The sequence below is a fragment of the Melospiza georgiana genome, chromosome 5 (genome assembly GCF_028018845.1).
Source record: "Melospiza georgiana isolate bMelGeo1 chromosome 5, bMelGeo1.pri, whole genome shotgun sequence".
Classification (NCBI taxonomy): domain Eukaryota; kingdom Metazoa; phylum Chordata; class Aves; order Passeriformes; family Passerellidae; genus Melospiza; species Melospiza georgiana.
Genome location: NC_080434.1, coordinates 9,978,103 through 9,998,679, shown reverse-complemented (window position 1 = coordinate 9,998,679; position 20,577 = coordinate 9,978,103). Strand labels below are relative to the sequence as shown.

The 20,577-nt window shown below is 36.4% G+C and overlaps 1 protein-coding gene across 1 annotated transcript in view; it reads right to left on the bottom strand.

The window, feature by feature from the left end:
• SPOCK3 (SPARC (osteonectin), cwcv and kazal like domains proteoglycan 3) overlaps window positions 1–20,577 on the bottom strand; it is a 160,333-nt gene that overhangs the window by 37,962 nt on the left and 101,794 nt on the right. The window contains exon 6 of the mRNA XM_058024133.1: window positions 5,593–5,707. Coding sequence (XP_057880116.1) covers window positions 5,593–5,707 — 115 coding nt within the window. The remainder of the gene's footprint in view (window positions 1–5,592; window positions 5,708–20,577) is intronic.

Here is a 20,577-nt window from a genome sequence, read left to right as displayed (position 1 = left end):
AAAAAATGCAACAAAAGAAAAATGAGCATTTACTTGTAAGTCAGTACCCTCTGAAGAACTACAATGTATATACAATAATACATTTTCGTTTCATAGCACTTTTAAAATCAAAAGCTTTCAGAAACAATAACAAAAGAGTGTTCAGAAACATCAGTAGAGTAAGAAGGTTTACCTATGGATAATGTATTTTCCTCTAACAAGGAAACTAAGTCACAATATTATAGCCAATTTACATTTAAATCAATAGCATGATTCATGCTGATGCCAGCAGTAAAAGCAAGAGCAGAAATTTTAGGCCAAATTCACTTTTTGTTGTGAGCCCACAATGAGACCAACCTCAAGCAGTGTAAATCAGTACAGATAAAACAAACTTCTGGATTTGAGCGCTTTCACTGATACCAATCATTACGCTCTGGCATTTCAGGCTTTATCTAAAGACTATATTGAGAAAAATCAGCAAAGTTTATGAAAATTAATGAAATTAATGAAAATTAAGCAACTAAAATAGTGTAGAGAATTTATTTTATTGTTGCATTTTACAGAACTGCAATAGGAATTACATAAAAAAAAACCTTACTGAATATAAATATATGGCTAGGAAGAACAGTAAACTAGAAAGCTGACAATTACCCAGTGCAAATTTAACTCACATATAATAAATGTTGCTACCACCTATACTCCCAGACTACCAAGACCACCTCCATCCATTTATTGTGCATATTCCTCTGAGAATGTTAACTGAGAGTAGCTTGCCTGTGATGATAACTTAATTTTCTGTAACAAGCATGACAGTGTGAAATTAAATGTTACAATTAGACCTTTTAAAAAAAATTTAAAACATACTACTGCATTTGTAAATAAAGGTCAAACTGCAATATAACATAACAGGTCACTGATAATATCAGGCCTAATACATGTTAGTTTGAAAATGGATTTTTATTCTATTGATGTCCTGTAGTTACCTTTTCAAAAGAGAAATAGGGGATTACAAAACAGCAGTATCCGTCATTGAAAGGCAGAAATACAAAGAAGAGATTAAGTAGTTAACACAAGTGATAATTTTTGCCCTCAATCTCTTTATTTGTGAAGTCTGGAAACCAGTTGGTGTTCTCTCTGAATGTAAACAAAACAAAAGCTCTTTTTTGGCATCTATATCTGTACTATATGAAGAGTAGTAGAGGTCATGTATTAAAAAGATGATGCTATGCAAATTAAATCAGAGGATTTGGGAGAGTGCTGCTTGGTTGTTTGTCCCTCTATTTGTTTTTCAAGCACTGATGCACACAGAACAAACCAGTATCCACAGTGTCTTTAATCCTACTGTTGTTTATCCCCATCTCTACAAAGCAATTAACAATTTGGCAGTATTCAGTATAAAACAGGATGCAGCTGAGAGGGCAGTCATATTCTGAGATTAAAGTCTTTCTGACTGAAAATACTTTGAGCATGCAATGTTGCCTTTTCACCTCCTTCTGGCAAAAGCTTACAGTCAAAGAGTATGACATTTGTAAGAGCTTCCTTGTTACCTACACAGTGCTCCTCAGATGCTGAAAGAAAGAGAAGCTCTTTTTTTCCTTCCATGAATTTAAGCCTAAATCTCTTATTTTAGTGAAAATATCAAGTGAGCTCTTAGCACAGGATTTATCAGAGATAAACAAAAAAATTACTGAGACTGAATTCTTCTATTTCAATAGCTACTAAAAATGCATATTCAGAATTCTACCAACAATGATACAGCTTTTTGCCATTTAAACTGCAGGGCCTTCAACTGGCCCTGAGCTTTTGGTGTGACTGCATGTCCCAGCTGAATCATGACTTTATGTCAGGGCAGAAGCACAGCCTTATTTCTATGATGAAGGGATCCAAAGACATAATTGAGAAGGATGCTGTACTACACATCAGCCAAATCTTTGAAATAGATTATTTGGGAGACCAGGATCCTGGGCATGTCACAGCAAACTTTTGTCAGAACGTTAGTGCAGCTTGACAGGGAAATAAAGCACTCTGTCAAAATTTTTAATTTTAAGAATAATTGCACTTTCCCAAGGTATGTACTCTGGAGTAGAGCAAATTTGAGATAACTGACAATGGATGCTCTTCTTAGATACCTTTGAAGTTCTTTAACCATAGCTAACAGCTGTCAGCCATACACTCACCTTGCATCATGTGCATTTTTTCTTACCCATCAGACTGAAGAGCAGGACAAGCAAAGGACAGGGCTCACTACATCTCAGAGCAAAAGGAACATGAGCCTATTTGAAAGAAAAAGTTGGGCCCAGACACTGCCAAGGGGACAAAAGACTCTTCAGTTTTGTAAAAATGTGCAGTGCACAGAATCCTTCTGAGCTTCTAGTTCATCATAACCACCGAAAAAAGCCTCAGAAGTGCTTAGGAAAATCAAGATCTGCAGATTCTCACTCAGTGAAATCCTTTCATTCAAAGCTGTGCAACCAGGGCACCCCAAATCCTGGCACATGCTTGAAAAGGAGATTGGGGCAAGAGCAGGACACGAGGCAATGGCTAGGCTTGGAAAACAAGATGCTTCCTCACGTCTCTTTAACACCTCTGTCACAAATGCTACTGCTTCCCATCCATTCTGCTTCAACTTCTCTTCTCATTGTGCGTCTACACAACTTCCAAAGCCCTCCCCCTCTCTTCTGTACTCCCCATATTCATTTACCTCCAACTTTGTGTTCCTCTAATATTGCCTCTAATGCTCTGCAGATGTCCCTCTCTCATTTGTAACCCTAAGTTTGTGTTTTCTGTCTCTTTTTAAAAATTACTGGAGTACCTATTTTAGTTTATATTTTATATGACACCCATTGCTTTATGTAAATTACAATCTTATTTATAATCAAAGACAGTAAAGATTTTTATTTTACTGTGGGGTGGTTTTTTTGGTTTATTTTATGTGGGGTTTGGGTTTTTTTGCTTGTAACTTTTTTTTCTAACAATTTACACTCTTACACTCTAGATCCAAATCAAGTTCTTAGCCCTTTCATTTATGGATTTGGCCTAAGAGACCCTGAGCATGAACTGGGTTCAATGTTTCTAAAGGTATCAATAAAATGAGACAGTCTTCACAAAAGGCTGGATCCCCTCACCTACCTCATGCATTCATCAGAGATAAGGATCAGATTAGTTCACTTCCAACTAAAAGGACCCTATGATTTCATTACTAAGTTCATACACATTCTAAGAAGAAAACCTGTTTTTCTGAATAGTGGTTCAATTCCAGGTACACCAAAAAAATCAGCAATTTCAATCTGAAAAGAAGAAAAATTGTCCCAAACAGCCTAGGTAGGGGATGCATTTTAGGAAACCTTTACTTATGTTATCCCTGAAAAAGGAACAGTAACCTTACCTTGCCTTTTTGGCTCCATCAAATTTGTAAGCAACTGACATGGATGCACACAGCATAGAATCACGGAACCATAGCAACATTTAGTTTGCAAAATACCTCCAAGGTCATCAAGTCCAACCACAAGAACACTTTACAGAGCTCCATTTAAAGACAAAAATCGTATTCTTCTAACTGTTCTTAGAAGAATTTCTGCTGTAAGAAATTTTGTATTCTGTCACAAGAAAAGCTGAAATTTCACTAATGATGCTCAGCTCAACTTCATGTTTCTCAGTTTTTCTGGCTTTTGGCCTTGTAAAGAAAATATATTAACAAATTTCAGAGAATTTGGAAATGCCCTGTGTTTTGCTAACTCTAATCTGTCAGGACAGGATTAGAGTTAATTCCTATACCCATGAGACCTTTTTCCTTTTCTTTTACATAACTAGGCACAAGTAATCTTGATTCCCTGGCAACTTAAATCATCAAGAAGATTAATTTTTAAAAAATTCTCATTTTTGAAGCAAAAAAAAAAAAAAGTCTCTAGGTTTTTTTCAGTGTTTTAGCACAGGAATATGAAAAATTAAATATGCTTGAAAAGAATACACACAAAAGATAACTGTATCAGGTGAAACAGCTTCCAGCAGAGAGAATCTTATTTTGGTAAAAACTAAGGGCAATGTTAGCATATTGAAAGACTAACACTACAGAATGATAGGCCTACTACTCACAGAGATGCTTTTCACCTCATTATCTTAATTTCACTTCATGCCCACTATTAGGCAAATATTCCCATACCCATCCTGGAGATACAGAAATTATTGCTAGAGGATGCTGCAGCCACATTAAGGTTACACTCACTGTATATCTTATCAAAGGGGTCACAGTAGCCACGCAATGCCAGGTCTTCCAGTACTTTTCATTTTGTTTAACAATGCAAGAAGACTACATATTTATCAATTTATTTTCAAGATACTACAAAATAATAAATTAATGCTTTAAAAATGTCAAAACTATAATTTTGCAGAGGGGTTCCAGCACAAGGAGTATTTAATTACATATATTCAATTAATATTTAATTACACAATCAATTATATTGCCAAAGACTAAAAAAGGGACCTAAAGAAGTGTTTCAGAGCATTTTTTAATTGACTTGTATGCCTGCACACAGTTTAATCTTTACAGTGGTCATCTTAATTCATTGTTAAAAAAACATTAATTTTTTTTTTAAACCAGAAAAAAAAATTAGTTTTGGCAGTAGCTACAGCTTATAAAGAAAAGTGAGACTATCCTGCACAATAAATATGGAATAGTGCTTCAAACTATAATGAAATATCAGATTAGTGCAGGAATGCAATATTTTTTTCTTTTATTGCTATAAGGTTACTACAGGGAAAAACCCATCATCCTTCAAAACAGATTTTTCTGTTTTTTCAATGTATTTTACTCATCAAAAGTGTTACTACATAGTACAAAAAGATGCATCTAACAGACATCAGTCTAAAGAAATTCTTAAAATGCAGACCTCCAGTCATACTTTCCTTGACAGATTCAGGTCCGTGGTAGCCCAAAACCTCATGACCACTCTCTATTCAGAAACACCAAAGACGATATCATGTTTTGTTTAATTCCAGCTTCTGTAATCACCTTGGAGCCACTGAAATACACATATGCTCAGCTAACAATTTTCCTCTCCGGTTTGTTCCAGCTGCACCTAAAATGCCTGAGAGGCACAGCAAAGCAACTTCATTTTCCAGCAGCATGATCTCATTCGTGGCCCAAAAGGAAAGCTGATTTACTCCTATCAAGCCCTTTTCAAATGAACTTGCTTACATAATCCAGCCAGTACTAACAGTTCTACAGCTCAACTGCTTGAGGACCAGCACCAAGGACTTCTAAGGACCCCTTTCTACCACACTCTTGTTTTCTTGAATATTCAACTGAAAACACTGAGGAGCAAGGAATTAATTTCTTGACTTAGAAGCATCTCAAGGAGTATTAAATAGAAAATGAAAAAAAGAAAAAAAGAACAGTAGTAACTCATACTACAATAGCTCATTTGAAAAATACCATGGTATTTTACTATATGTACAATTTCAAAACCCTTGGCAAAGAAACAACCTTGAAGAAAATACATCTGGTTTTATTCAAGAATAATAAGTGTTTCTGATAACTGTAATATTCCATGTGCAAAATCTTCCTTCTTTCTGGAAATAAGTATTAAAAATATTACACAAATTACCATCACTCACCTCTCCTGTCATTTCTGCCTGCATTTGTGGATTTGTCAGAAGGGCAAGGGCAACGTCCTTCACATTTCACTGAAATTTGTTTTCCTGAGACACAGGCTTGATAGTCTAATTTGCACTGTAGGGAGACAGAATGACTATCATTAAAATAAACATATCTTATTAAAATATAAACTTCCAAGAAATTTGAAGCACTCTCTCATGAAATGCTTGAACCTTTGCATACAGGTGCAAAGAAAAGTCTTCTGCAGTATATACTACTTTTGTAACAAAAATTAAATTCAAGACAGGTACAAAGTTTTTGGTTCCTAGACTGGCTACAGTCACAGACTCAATTCAAGCATGAAGGCCCTTGTGGTGTGAGACTGATTTGAATATCCATGCTAAATGGAAGCAGACTGCATTGGTTTTATCTGTATTCAATGAGCAAATAAACACAGCAACAATATTCATTATTGACAGGAAACAATAAACCGTCAATTTTCATAGAATTTATCACTGAATTTCTATCTTTAGGAAGACAGTGTTGTGGTAAAAAAGCATTAATGAATAAAACAAAAAGCTGTTCCTAATGTAATTCTGCATAGTGACTATTTTTTCTGATACAGAAACAGATTCATTTGTGAAGTTTTGATCTGTGCACTTACAGCTCCAATCCAGAAACCACATAAAAGTTAACTATATCTGAGAAACAAAATTGTTGTCTCAAGCATATAGAAATAATGTAGTTAAAAAACACATACAATAGTATCATTGTAAACATTGTCACTCTTACTTTTTCTTCCAATAAAACCGTTTTTTGCATAGAGATCTTTCTCTGGGATGTTTTGTCAATGTATTATCAGGAAAAACATAAACAAGAAACAAAGAGGAGGGAAGCATCTACAAAGAGCTTTTTTCCAAAGCAAAAGAAGAAAGATTGTTATGGAGAACACTTCATCCTTGAACAAAAGATGCCAGATGTCTCATTAAATAGGTAAAGGACACAGAAGCATATGAGTCAGAAAAGCAGTTCAAGTAACAAATAAAAATATGAAGTGTTTTCTATGCATCACAACACTTCAGAACAATCTCACCAGAATTTTTCTCTTTTATTCCCTAACTCATATTTTGTTGGGGTACATAACTTCACTGTAATGCAGTTCCATTATTTGATTCTCAGGATTTCCAGAGAATGCTAAAGTCAAAGTTTCTCTCTCTCCTAAAAATACGTAAAGGATGGGAGCACTGTAGCTATGAAAGAATCAAGAAGCCTCCTGAGAGACTGCTAGTTTCCACTAGTATACTGATGTAAGCACTGTGAATTTACAGAACTTTGTCAACTTTTTAAGCAGTCACACTTCTGGTCTTGTCACACTCCCATGCAGTTCTATATCTTGCATAAGTCGAAGTACATTACTGCAACAAAATAGTACATTTTTGCACCATTGCCAGTACTAAAAAAGACAGAAATAATTACCTCAAATTTTCTGTACTTCAACAAAGTCATTATTGTACTTCAGTTCTGAATGTGTCACTTTTTGCCAAAAACGCATGGTTACAAGAAAATGACAATAACAGAACCTTTTAAATCCCCCCCAAAAAATCCCAACATAACTGTTGCAATTGAAAGCTATATAGCATTAATATCTCATAAATGACTCAAAAATGGAAGCAAAGCAAACACCTTCCCATGCTGATTTTGAAACAGAGTACTTTTTCTATCTCAATTATCCTGGCTGTACAGGAGACTGCTTGCATTACTATGATTCCTGCCAGTCCTCTCTCCAGGAAGTACATGACCCAATTAATATTATAATGCTCCAACCAGTATTTGGAGGTTGTGCAATGGATTACCACTCAAATTTAATACTCATGCCTGTTAAAAAGAGATGTCTTTCTAGTTTTAAGATCTGAGAGTTTTTACTATTCAAACTTAGTATTTTAAGGATTCAAACCTACAGATAGCTGTGCTTTAGGCTTTTGATTACTCCCCTTGGTGAAACTGCCACTTAATATTTGACATATAAATCCATTCCAGGTCTAATTTACTGAGAAACAGAGTATGATGAGGGAAGAAAAAAAAAAAAGCAATACTTTCATTTAATTTCTGAGGATTTCTTTAATCCTTTCTTGAGAGATTATTTATTATATTATTTATTATAATCTAGAGAGATTATTTTTTTACAGACTCCAACGCTCCTAACTTTGATTCACTTGAATGTTGCTCAAGAGACTAGTAATACCTCATAGGTGCTTCAGCCGGCACCATGAGTTGCAAGTTTAGTATTTTTTATTTATTTTTCTTCAAAGTTGTCTACTCAGTCCTATTTGCAAATAATACTAACCTTTTAAACACTAAAAATTTACTGCTCAACACCTGGCACAGGCAGAGATACATGAGATACTGAGTGCAAGGTCAGCACATAACACTTCCAAATCAGTACTCCCGTTCACAGATATGATAAAATTTTACCCTCAGTGAAATCCTTTTAAGGACAGGCAGGCAGCAGAGATATATTAACTGTTTTCAGGAACAAAGTAACACCATGGTGCTTGCATAAGCTGAAAATGAATCAAGGCATTTCTGACAATTTCCTATTAACTGCTAATGACACCAGGAACAGAACTCTGGTTCAAACCTCTTGACATCATTCTCCAAATTAACAGTGCACTAGGATACTGTAAAGATAGCTCAGTTAAATTAAGGTGGGTCAAACTTCCTTCAATGTTACTCTTAAACTGGTAGAAGAGCAAGCAACATACCTGAAAAACTCCACAGAAAAAAAGTCACTGACATGCAGGCTATGAGGACACAATGAGAAATAGTGGTCAAAAAGGAGAGGTGGTGTGAGAGGATTCATGCCAGGGCAGTACTCGACTTGATTTCCTAGTCACATCTCTCTCCATGACTTTTCAATGGTCTTGGGAATCTGGAGAATCAACAGGAAGCTGGCAAATACTGACCCAGTCACACTTCCATGCCTGGTAAAATTATGGAGAAGATTATTCTGGGAGTTACAGGAAGACATATGATGGACAATGCAACCACTGGTCACAGCCAGGACAGCTTAATGAGGATGAGTCCAACTTGACAATTTCCTTTTACGACAAAGTTATCCCCCTAGCTGACCAAGGAGGACCAGTTGAAAGAATCTTCCCGGATTTCAGTAATGCTTTCAATGCTGCCTCTCACAGTGCCCTTGTGGAGAAAATGTCCAGCAGACAGCAGGATAAACCCATCAGACAATGTGTGAGCACCTGGCTCATGGGTCGGACACAAAGCTCTGTGGGGTATATGGGAACATCAGGGGATTTTCTTAGGGGAACATCAGGCCAGTACCAGTCACTACTGGGGTTCTACACAGCTCCACTGCACAGCCAGGGATCTTCAAAGTCCTCACAAACAACTTGGATGCAGGACTCAAAAGTATATGAAGCAAGTTTGGCAATGATATTCAGTTGTGAGGAGGTGTTGACTCCCTCCAAGGCAGAGAGGTCCTGCAGTGAGACCTGGACAAATAGGGGTGGGCAATCACCAACTGTATGAAGGTCAACAAAGAAAAGTACCAGATCCTGCACCTAGAATGGGCAACCCTGGATGAACACAGCTGAACTGGGGAATGAGATGCTGGAAAACAGTGCCATGGAAAGGAAACTGGGGTCCTGACTGATGGCAAGTTGAATTTGAGTCATTGTACCCTGGCAGCCACACGGGCAACCATGCCCTGGGGTGCATCAGGCACAGCATCACCAGCCAGGCAAGGGAGGGGATTGTCCTGCTCTGCTCTGTGGCGGCCTCACCTCCAGTGCCGGGGGCAGTTTTGGGTGCCACAATACAAAAAAGATATTAAGCCATTAGAGACCCTCCAAAGAAGAGCCACAAAGATGGTGAAGGCCTTGAGGGGAAGCCATGTGAGGAGTGGCTGAGGTCACTTGGTCCATTCAGCCTGGAGAAAAGGAGACTGAAGGGAGACCTCACTGCAGTCTGCAGCTTCCTCATGAAGGAAAAAGGATGTGCAGGCACTGATCTCTGCTCTGTGGTGATCAGTGACAGGACTCAAGGGAATGGTCTGATGCTGTGTTAGGGGAGGTTTAGGTTGGATATTAGGACAAGGTTCTTCACCCAAAGGGTGGCTGGGCATGGAACAGCTCCCCAGAGATGTGGTCACAGCACCAAGCTTGGCAGAGCTCAAGGCTCTCAGGCACATGTGATTCTTGGGATTGTCTTCTGTAGGCCAGGAGCTGGACATGAAGATTCCTGTGGGTCCCTTCCAACTCAGGTTATTCTCTGATTCTAGAGGGTTGGAAGGTGAGCTAAAGGATATCCTATTAAACACGGAACAGTTTTAGAAGTTAGAAATATATAAAAAATTAGTCAAAATATTAAAATAGCCTGAAATATAATGTAATTCAATACAGAAAACTCCTATGTTCTACTGTTACAGAGACAAAATAATCAAGACATTAACAAGCTGGAGCAACTGGCTAGACATCCATTCTAAAGGAAAAATAGAATGGATGATCTAGTGATCATTAAGAACAATTGAACGGTTTTTAAAAACATCATACCAAGATATATAAATGTTAGTGCAACCTACAAAACATGTAAGATAATTTCACATAGCTCTGGCAGCACTGTACAGATTGCAACAAGGTTTCAAACAAGACAGGAATTAAATGAAAAAGGAGTAACAGGAATAATGAGAAATCTAGAAAATAGTCACCAAAAAGAGACTGAAGGACTGGGTCTTAAGAAAAGACTATTCACAAAACAGCTGTCAAATAGGCAAAAGACATCTGAAAGGTACCTGAAAAGAATACCACAATGAATGTTACAAGAAATAATTGTCTTGAACTCCTGCAGAGAAATAATAAATTAGATACTAGGCAGACTTTTTAAGAAGGGTAGTGACATCTTAAAACAAATCACTGGAGAAGCTTTTTGAATCTTAATAATTGTCTTTACAACCAGTCTTAGATAAATCCATCAGGAATTCCACCTGTGTAGCTTATCTTGCTTTGAGAACATGGGGGATCAGGTGGCATCAAGCTTATTCAGTTGGGAAGCACAGTACAGACCTGCTCCAGGAATGAACCAGTGTGAAAAGATTATTGCTTGCATAAATCTTACTCATTTGGAGAAGTGTTTGAAAGATGTGTAATGAATGAACTAGGGAGATAATAAAAAAAAGGAAAGAAAATAAGGCTTATACTGGTCTATTGATCCTAGATAATTTCAGCAAAATTCAGTTTGGTACTGAGTGCATTTGTGCTCTCCTGAGCTCTTGAAAACCTGATTTATGATTTGGGAACATGGTAAGTACTTTTAGATAAACTAAAATAAAAATTAGTTGAATATATAAATGCTTTGAAATGTGAAATATGAACCAAAAAATCCTTAAATTGGATATCCACATCTCACATATAATTTATTTGCTTTCATCTGCAGAACCATCATCTATCTGTAAAAAGACATATCACACAGAGGGACAGTGTGTGAGACAGCTGTAAATTAGCTGCTATTTGTAGACTTCTCAAAATGTACAGGGAATAAAGACATATTCAAGTAGATGAGAAATTTAGTTTAACTGTCTGGCTGCCATATAATAAAAGACATAAGAATGCACTGACAACAATTTCCTGATTAGATAAAAGGGAGGTATGTCCATTCTGTGTGTTAAGTGAGTGAAGAGCCCTCTGGAAGAAAACAACAGAATTAGAACTGCATTATAAGTCTACCCAAAAAGAAAGAGAAAGTCCTTGTGCAGCATTCACTCTGGCATTTCCAATAATTTTATCAATCTGCTTTTTCTCACAGACTTAATTCTGTTCCTTTTTGAGAATGCTTCAACCTCAGTGCAAGATAACATTTTTCCACAACAGTACAGTCTTGCCAGGAATTTCTAGTGGCTTTTAAACAAAACTAATTCAAACTAAGTAATGAGGACACCCGTGAGTTCTCTGGCAAGTAAAGAACAGAAGCTCATGAACAGAAGTCCTGTGGTACAATCTGCAGACACTCCCCTCCAATCCCTCTTTTCCATCTGTATACCTCCTGGGCGGCTGGAAGCAGATCTGATGCACCCCTACAGTACACAAGCCAGCAGAAATTAGCTGCCAGGATATCCATCTAGATGTCCAGTGAATACTGTGTCCATTATATGCCTCAAGCCCTTCACACTGAAAGACTGAAGTCTGGCCTGATGCATTAACACACCCTTCTCTAAACAGGACCACTGGACAAAGTGTGAATTCAGTGTCAAGAGTCTTTCAGGTACTTTCATCTGCTGAGGTGCTGATACTTAGAGAAATACTTTCTAGAACACCATCATATTTAATACTGAGCATTTAGTAACTTACTTTTTAGAGAGCAAATAATTAACATCTATGCAACTGTAGAGTGTCTCACTTTGGAAGGTAACCATCCCCTTTAGGTGTACTTCATCCCAACATCAGCTCTGTACAAGTCCCTGATGCTCTTGAACATTTAAAAATCAAACAGGGCATGCTATCCAATTCCAAGGAAAAATACAAAAATAAATTAAATTCAGATTGCCTCTGATAATTATCAGTTCATACGGTACAAATAGAATTGCTGGGTTTATTTGGAATATCCTTTCAAGACAATATGCTCCCCCCCCCCAAACATGCTCACAGCCCTTTCTTTTCGGTATATTTTCTGGATGATCAACAACTCACGGTCAGATGAATGATGCATCCTGTATGATGCAACCAAGGGGATCTCTCAGAAAAGAGCTCATTGCTAGAGTGCCACACAGATATATTTTTCCTAATATCATTGTATGTTTCACAGGTAGAAATCTTTCCCACAGAGCTCTACATTCATGCATCAATACAGATGTTTTCTCTCTCTTTGTAGAAGCTGGTATCTCTGACAGCTGAACTTTCAACTTCATGCTGTTTTCTTAACCACCTTCCACATTTTCAAACTTTATCCCTATTTCACAAAGCTTACATGCATTCCCCAGCACAAAATTGGCCTCTACTGTATTTGGTGCAAAATGCTATGTGAAATTATGCCCTCAGATTTGAATCTAAGTCAAATATGTAAAGAAAGTATCTTTTTTAACTCAGTTGGTGGTTCCTGTCACCAAGCACAGGGGCCGGGTGGGTAGGGTGAGTGCTGATCAGGTGTGGTCCAGGTCCAGTTCAACACAGACCATTTGCTGATACAGAACATGGCAGAGAAGTAAAGGACTGCTTCATGCAATCACTTTAGGCTGGCTTAAAATGAAGGTGAAAATATGGCCAAGTTAATGATGTGGTAAACCTAATTTAGAAAATTTTATGTAATTTGGATTTTCTTTACAAAAAGCAGCCAAGAAGGTATAGAATTTCAAGCCAAATGCAGCTAGGCATAATGCCAAGAGACCACATTTTCAACAAATTCAAGTTTAAGAATGGAAAAATTAATGTGCAAATCTATCCATGAAGCATCACCCAGATCTACAAAAGCCTTTTTGTCTCATCAGTTACCTGCATGTGTATTACTCACCTAAAAACTAGGAGTTTGGATAGAAAGCTTTTCAATAAACAAGTACTGCTATTTAAAATGAAAACAACTGTTGAATACATCAACCATAAAGACACGCAACTAGCATTTTAATAAGAAAAAAACAGGAAATGTGTCTATTGAACCAAGATCCTGAGAAAAGAAAATATTTTGTCGTTGAAAGAGCACTGATGATACATTTTTTATGAAACTATGAACTAGAGAATGCTATTTTCATGACAAAATGAAAACCTATATGCACAGTTTTCTTCCCATCCACCTTAACTCTTGTCGGTTTCCTTTAATGCACTGCAGTGCAATAGTATAAAATTTAAAGCTTGAAATCATTGAAATCAGGTCAACTAGATAGTCAATCTTTTTTGGGCACCCTGGAACACACATTAAATCACAGAAATATGCCAATAGATGCCTACTGGGATTATTTAAATTAGGCACCTACTTATCTTGGCTTTCCTACTTAGAGGCTATTAGAGACACATGATGCTTAGGAGCTTCTGCAAATCCATCGAAGAACTTATCTGCTTTTAAAATCTGCTGTCTGAATTTTTAGACACCTACTCAGTTTGGAAAATATATAGTTCACTATCTTATGCTATACATATGGCAAACAGGCTAACTACTATTTTATACTCTCAAGTAAGAACAAAAACTTAACCAATGGCAAGTCCCTACTTGAAATACACTATTTCTAGTAAATTGAGAATAATTAATGATAATGCTTTTAGTACTTGTGTAACAAACGTAATATATTTCCTCAAGTCCAAATCAGTATTTCAATATTTCTTGAATACAATGAATTGTGCAAAAAGACATTTAAAATATTAAAAATATTCCTTTTTAAAAACTTATTCACACAGGATGTAAAAACATATAACAATATTATATATTATATCATGTCTTGGCTTATTCCAAAAATATAAACATTGATGCAGTCCAGACTTTTACTAAAAGCTTCTGGTAAGCATTCTTAACACAAAACCCATTAACCTCTTTCTGATATATTCAAGCATATACTCAAATTCTGGCTCTTATTCAGAGCTCTTGCCTGTCCAAACCTCAGCACTTCATCAGGCTCCTTGTTTCAAACTTCTCCATCACATTTATCCCACCCAGCTAGAGATGCACAGAATGTGACTCAACACTGTGTGTATGCAAAATCCTTGGTGCACCCCATTGCTGGCATTCAGTATTTTGCAATTTGGAGAAATCTTCTTGAGAGACAGAAAAAATAAATATTTCTCAGATAAAACAAACTACATTTTCAAGTTCCTACTACAAATTTGAAAATTAACATTGAAACAAGACATTCACCCACTTTTAAAGGTGAACAAAATACATTCATTCTCCTACACAACCATCTTAAAAATAGCTGACTACATTGGTTCAAAAGTCAGCTAGTAAAGCTCTTCATTGATTTTCATGTGACATGCAAATTTCTGAAAAATGGCAATAGTAAAATAAAAGTAATGGCAAAGCTGTAAAACCTTATAACAAGACACAAATGGGTTCTAAAAGTGTGGAATTTTTTGTTAAAACAATTTGCTTATTCCTTATTAGTATGCATTATCACTGTATTTTTAATGTAATATGACTTCCTAAGCCATGCTGGCTGATTGCACTGCTAATTAAACAAGTTCAATTCATCCAATTATATCTAAGTTGAAATATTTATAAAGTTGTATGTGAGCTAAAATAGCATCTAAAGGGCATGTTCATTCGTTTCAATTACATGAAAAATATAAAAGTACTAAAAGCAACATGCACAGGGCTAGACAGTCCATACTGGGTTTCAAATTTCAAAAGACATTTAAACAAATCTTTGTCAACTGTAGTGAAGAACGAAGAAAAAAAGGAAAAAAAAAAAAAGAGAAAGCAAATAAAAAGGAAAATTAAATTCTATATAGTTGGCTACAAGTAGGTTTTCTTATCAGCATATGGCCTATTCACCTCTCTGCTTTTTGCTCACCTAAAAACATATCCTAATATTCATTTGAACTCCAAGAGCTAGATTTATTTTGTTAAACAGTCCAAAATACAAGGCTCCATGTGCTATCAGTGACAAAAACATTTATGAAATTCCACACTCGTACTAGTTTTCACACAGGGAAGAAACACTGTGCTGTACAAGTGGGAATTAATATTCCAAAGCATGACTGTTTTTCACTAGATCACATATCTCTTCTTGAATTTAAAGAGATATATTTTGTGTAGAGGCACACAGAACTGAGCCTAAATCTTTCCCCTTTGTGCTTGATTTCTAAACATACAAAAATTTTCCTTATTTTGTGACAAACACACATGGATTAAAACCGGGACAACACAAAGCCAAGTTTTCATACGTTATGTTTTGAATGAAGAGCCAGAGTGACAAATTTTGCTGCATCAGTGCTTATTTTTCTTTTCCAGTACGTGTATGGTGACCTAAAATGTTACTATTTTTTGCTGTTGTTGACACATTGCTGTGATGCAGAGGACTTACCTCTGATATTCAGTCATATGTCTGAATTTGTTTTCAATGAAATATCCACATAGCAATTGGCTCACATTTATACTATTTCATTGTGAGCTTGCAGGAATTACAGATTTAAAAAAAAACCCAAACCCAAAACATGAGACTTGGAAGAAAATTCTTTAACGTTACAGACATCTTTCCTAATTGAAATCTGACCAAAAAAATGACAGAAGTTTCTCTTTTTCTCCAGTGCTAGTTTATAGCACTATAGCATTGCTGGTCTAAATCTCTGTTATGGTGTCTGAGATCTAAATTCCACAGTATTTCAGCTTCTTTCTAAAATTGCAAATGTGACCTGCATGAACACTGTAAGAATATATTCTTAGAAGCTAAACACTTTTTTTCCATTTCATTAATAAATTTAATTACATGTTTAAAAAAAATTAAGTTGAATAATTACATTTTTTCTAGCAATTTTCACTTTATTTGCAGCTTTAACTGGGTCAAGATCTGAGCCAGTTCTCATTTGCCATTTGCTTGTTTCCATCTCAAATTCTTTAACCCCATTCTTATCACAGATTGTTACTATAAACTCTCAAAATCTGTTTCTAGGTCGATGTTCTTTCACTTCATGTCATCTTTAACCATTTTCTCCCCCTATTAAAAGCTTCTTTTCCATTTTGTTTAGAAATAAATGCAAAAGCAGTGGCCTCTAAAGATCATAAAAATACTCTATACCCACCTATCTCTTGAATTATTACCATCCTTATCTTCTACTCCACTGAAACCATATGCTTTAATGGATTCCACTTGGTAACTCTGAGGCAATTGTGTCTCTTGATCTCCTACTTGCAACTGACACAGCTCATCTCAAACTTCTACACTATTTTATTAATGTTTCCAGCAACTACAAAGCACATAAGAACATTATTAATTGCCTCTACCCCCCAGACCCTTCTCTCTGTTGGTTTCTTTACAGAATTGCTTTCTGCTCCACAAGGCTAACTAAGGCAGCTCCTGTGTTTGGCTCCTATGCATTTCTGCCCACATATGACGTAGACCCATTTTTCTGGAAAAGAATTGCTGTGCCAAAATGATTCCATATTATTTTAGTTGCAATTCTAGTTACAATATTTTAAATACTGTTTTCAAAAGATTAACTTCTGATGGTTGAACCTCCCAGAGAAAAGACTGTTCTCCACCTAAGTATGTATGTCTCTAATGAAATCTAAAGTTTAAGAAATCTGAATCTTTAACTATAATCTCCACTTTCAGAAGTGTGACTTCTCCTGTTTTATTGGCTGTCCCATTTGACAGTTAACACACAAATTTACATTTGGAATTTTGTTTCTGTATCCTACTGCTGTGACATGAGAGTTCTTCAATAAAGACTGATACTTTCACTTACCTGTTTGTCCTATTCTTTTATTGATTTTTCCTTCCAGCCTAGATGCTTTTTATTCCAGAAAAAATATTAAACCATTTTAAAAAAACCCACACACAGAGTCACAGTATGACTCCATGCATGTGGGTTGGAAAGGTCCTTGGAGATCATCTAGTTCAGATTCTTCTGCCATGGGCAAATAAACCTACTTTTCCCAAAGCCCCTTCCAAGCTGGCCTTGAATACTTTCAGGGCTGGGGCATCCACAACATCTCTGGGAAAGCTGTGCTAGCAACTCATCACCTACATAGTAAAGAACTTCTTCCTGATATAAAACGCAAATCTACTCATGGTCTGTTTAAAACCATTCTCTCCCTTATCCCATCACTACCTGCACTTGCACAAAGTCTCTCTCCAGCTGCCTTGCAGGTCCCCTTGCTTGGCTCCTCTATCACTTGGAGGATCAATTTCTCATGAACACATTCCAGGGACGCCCTGCAATGCTGGTGCCCTGCTGTGCTGTCCCTCCAGCAGGGCAGCTGAAGTCCCTCATGAGGACCAGGGCTTGGGAAAGTGAGGCTGCTCCTGTCTGTCTACTGAAGCCCTCATTCACCTGTTTTTCCTGGTGGGGTGGCCTGTAGCCGTCCTCCACTTTAATGTCACCTGTCCCTGTCTCCCGTTAATCCTGACCCTCAAGCCCTCAGTCAGCATCTCATCCATTCCAAGGTGGACCTCCATTTAAAGGAATTATACAGATAAAGTCTTTGGAAAATATTTTCCAAGTCTACAAAGTTGCAATTCTTTTTTCTTTTGTTTTTATTGAAGTATTAAATTTTAGGTATCTCTCAATGCAAATTCAATATATTAAACAAACATGATATTCTGGAAATGAAAAAGGGAATCAAATTCAATTCCTCCTCATAAAAATACATCATCCTAGTCTAAGAAATACTGAATTGCTCAGAATTTCAAAATATTAAAGTTTCTGGAAAGCATTTTGTTTATCTAAGCTATCGTATTTTTTCTCTACAGTTTTAGCAGTTATTTATTTTCAATGCAGTAGATAAAAAGATCAGTTATGTATAATTTGATATAACTTGGAATTTTTAGTACATCAGCCTATTTGAAAATCTGGATTTTATAACTTTATAGACTAACTTTAGTCACTCATATGATATTTCTCTGCCTTTTTCTTTTCTTTTAATATCACATCCTATCAATATAAAGGTTCCAGATAAAATTTCAGGCCTTACTGGCAAAACCCATCCATGTCTCATTTTCCAGCTGCAGCCAATCTCATTTCCTTCTTTTTTTTATTGTTCGCCTTTTTTAAGCATTTCAACAATAAACAAGCAGTTTCTACTATTTCTGTAAAGACCTAAAGTATAATCCAGGATCAATCAAGGATGACACATTTTATTTTTATCACTGTCTATTCACCAGTGTCATTCAACAAAAGTTTGTTGAAAACAGGGTTTGTTGAAAAGGGTTTTCATTGCTTGTGGGGTTTCTTAAGTGGAGAGAATGGGGCAGAAGAAGGGCTGGCCATGGTTTGTTGGCATTTTTTTGGGGTTTGGTATTTTCCCCCCCATTTACCAGCACCATTTATTTTCCAGTGTACCTCAGCCACAAGTTCATTTTAACAGTACAATCTGAAGCAGTTTTTGAATTTTTCCACTTAAAATGGGGTGATTTTGGCTGGGTGTTCCTTAGGCTAGAGACACAAATCTTGATTTTGAGACGTCCCTCTTGAGATACCCTACTTTTATTAGAAAAACAAATCAGTCCTGATAAATCACCTGGAAGAAGATCCTTGCAGCTGCAAAAGTAAAAGAACCTGTACACTGTCAAACAATTGATTTCAGAGAGATTACATTATTACTAAAAGTTGGCAGGCAACGATTTCACCTTAATATTTTTGGCTACATTTCAACTGACAGTTAAGTCTACAGCAGATTGCTTCGTAACAAGGCAGATAAAAATGGAAAGGCATAGTGAATTAGCCCAATTTAAGAAGTAAGACTGACATACATTGAGTCAGGCTTGTGAAAAATACTTTTTTTTACTAATACAAAACATCTATTTTGTAATAGCAATTCTTTTTCCAGCAATCTCCTGAAGCAGGAAAAAAAACTGTCAGCAGCTCAGGCATGTGATCTGAAAGTTCACAGTACACTAATTTGTACATTTAAATCAATTTAAGTTATATAAAATCGCAATCCTTAAAATAACAACAGAGATTAAAAATGCCAATACTTTTTTTTTTGCTTCTTGCGAACAAGCTGTCTTATACCAAACACACTAAGAGATACAGATTATTAAGTTAAAATTTCAAAAATATCTGAAAAGAATAAAGATAGCAATGATTTTAAAAAGAAAAATGTTAAATATGGGATGCTGTCAGAATAAAAATATATTTCTGATTCATGCAAAATGGCAAACGAAAATTGGATGGAATATTAAACTCACTCCTTCCCACAGTGCAATTTTATCCCCAACTCTTTCAAATCTTCTCATAGAAAAGAAATGTAATTTGAGAGACTGAAGAAAGTATTTGAATATTAAAAAGATCTAAATCCACATACCTGTCTATCTGTGGAGTCTTTCAAGATGTTTATCCTCTTTTCTGACTACTTTTCTGTACAGTTTGCATCTTACTCTTTAGACTCATTACTTATGAAAAACATTATTATGGCTATTTACACATACAGGGCTGTCATTAATAACATGAAGCTTTCATAGGTAGGAGAAAATGTATTTCATAAAAAAATCACTATCAATGTGAAGCCATCTTGAGCAAATTGCTGCTAACATCAGAACTGCCAAGGCAATCCTGGCATAAAACCATGGGGCAATGGGCATAATTTAAAGATTAATTTATTTCTGCTGTGTTTTCAAAATACTGCAAACACCGTTCATTTGCCTTACTTAAGGTTAGATTTTGATGAAGTGGGACTAATTGTCAACTGTATTCAACTTAAGAGAGAAAACTTCAGCCTATTATACCAAACACCAGAGCTGAAATCAAAATACGCAAAATCCACTCAAAAGAAGATTCATCTCTGCATGACCATACTTTTTTTCTCCTCTTGGCCATTTTCCTGAAAGTCCAGCTACAATACAGTGCAATATGGGAGAATTGTTCCAACAGAAGCACCCAAGCCTGAGCACCACCATCTCATCCCAGCTACACCAGCTTTACAGTGTGTGCTGCACAGCAGTGAGTTGCTTCCCTGGGTGACAGAATGGCAGCAGCTGGGTTGCTGTCTCAAAACAACCCATCAGAGGTGCATTCACATCCTTTTATTTCCCTATTATTCCCAGGAAAGGTGAAGCTACAAACAGGCTGTGTTTTTCACTGAGAATGTCAAGTACAGAGGGGTACTAAAGCCTCATGAGACAGCACTGCTTGCAAATTCCTAGTGCAAAAATGCATACTGCACTTTCAAGTGCCAAAGTTTAGAGAAATGCAGAAGGTAAAAACACACCACCTGTAGAACACATGCAGTATTACTTAAAGGCCATTAAGTAAAAATTGTACCACCACTGTGCCAAGGCAATGGCAGGATCTCTTTACACTGCATTCCTTCCAGCACAATGATTCATGTTCACTTTGATTACTCAACGTTTCAGCATG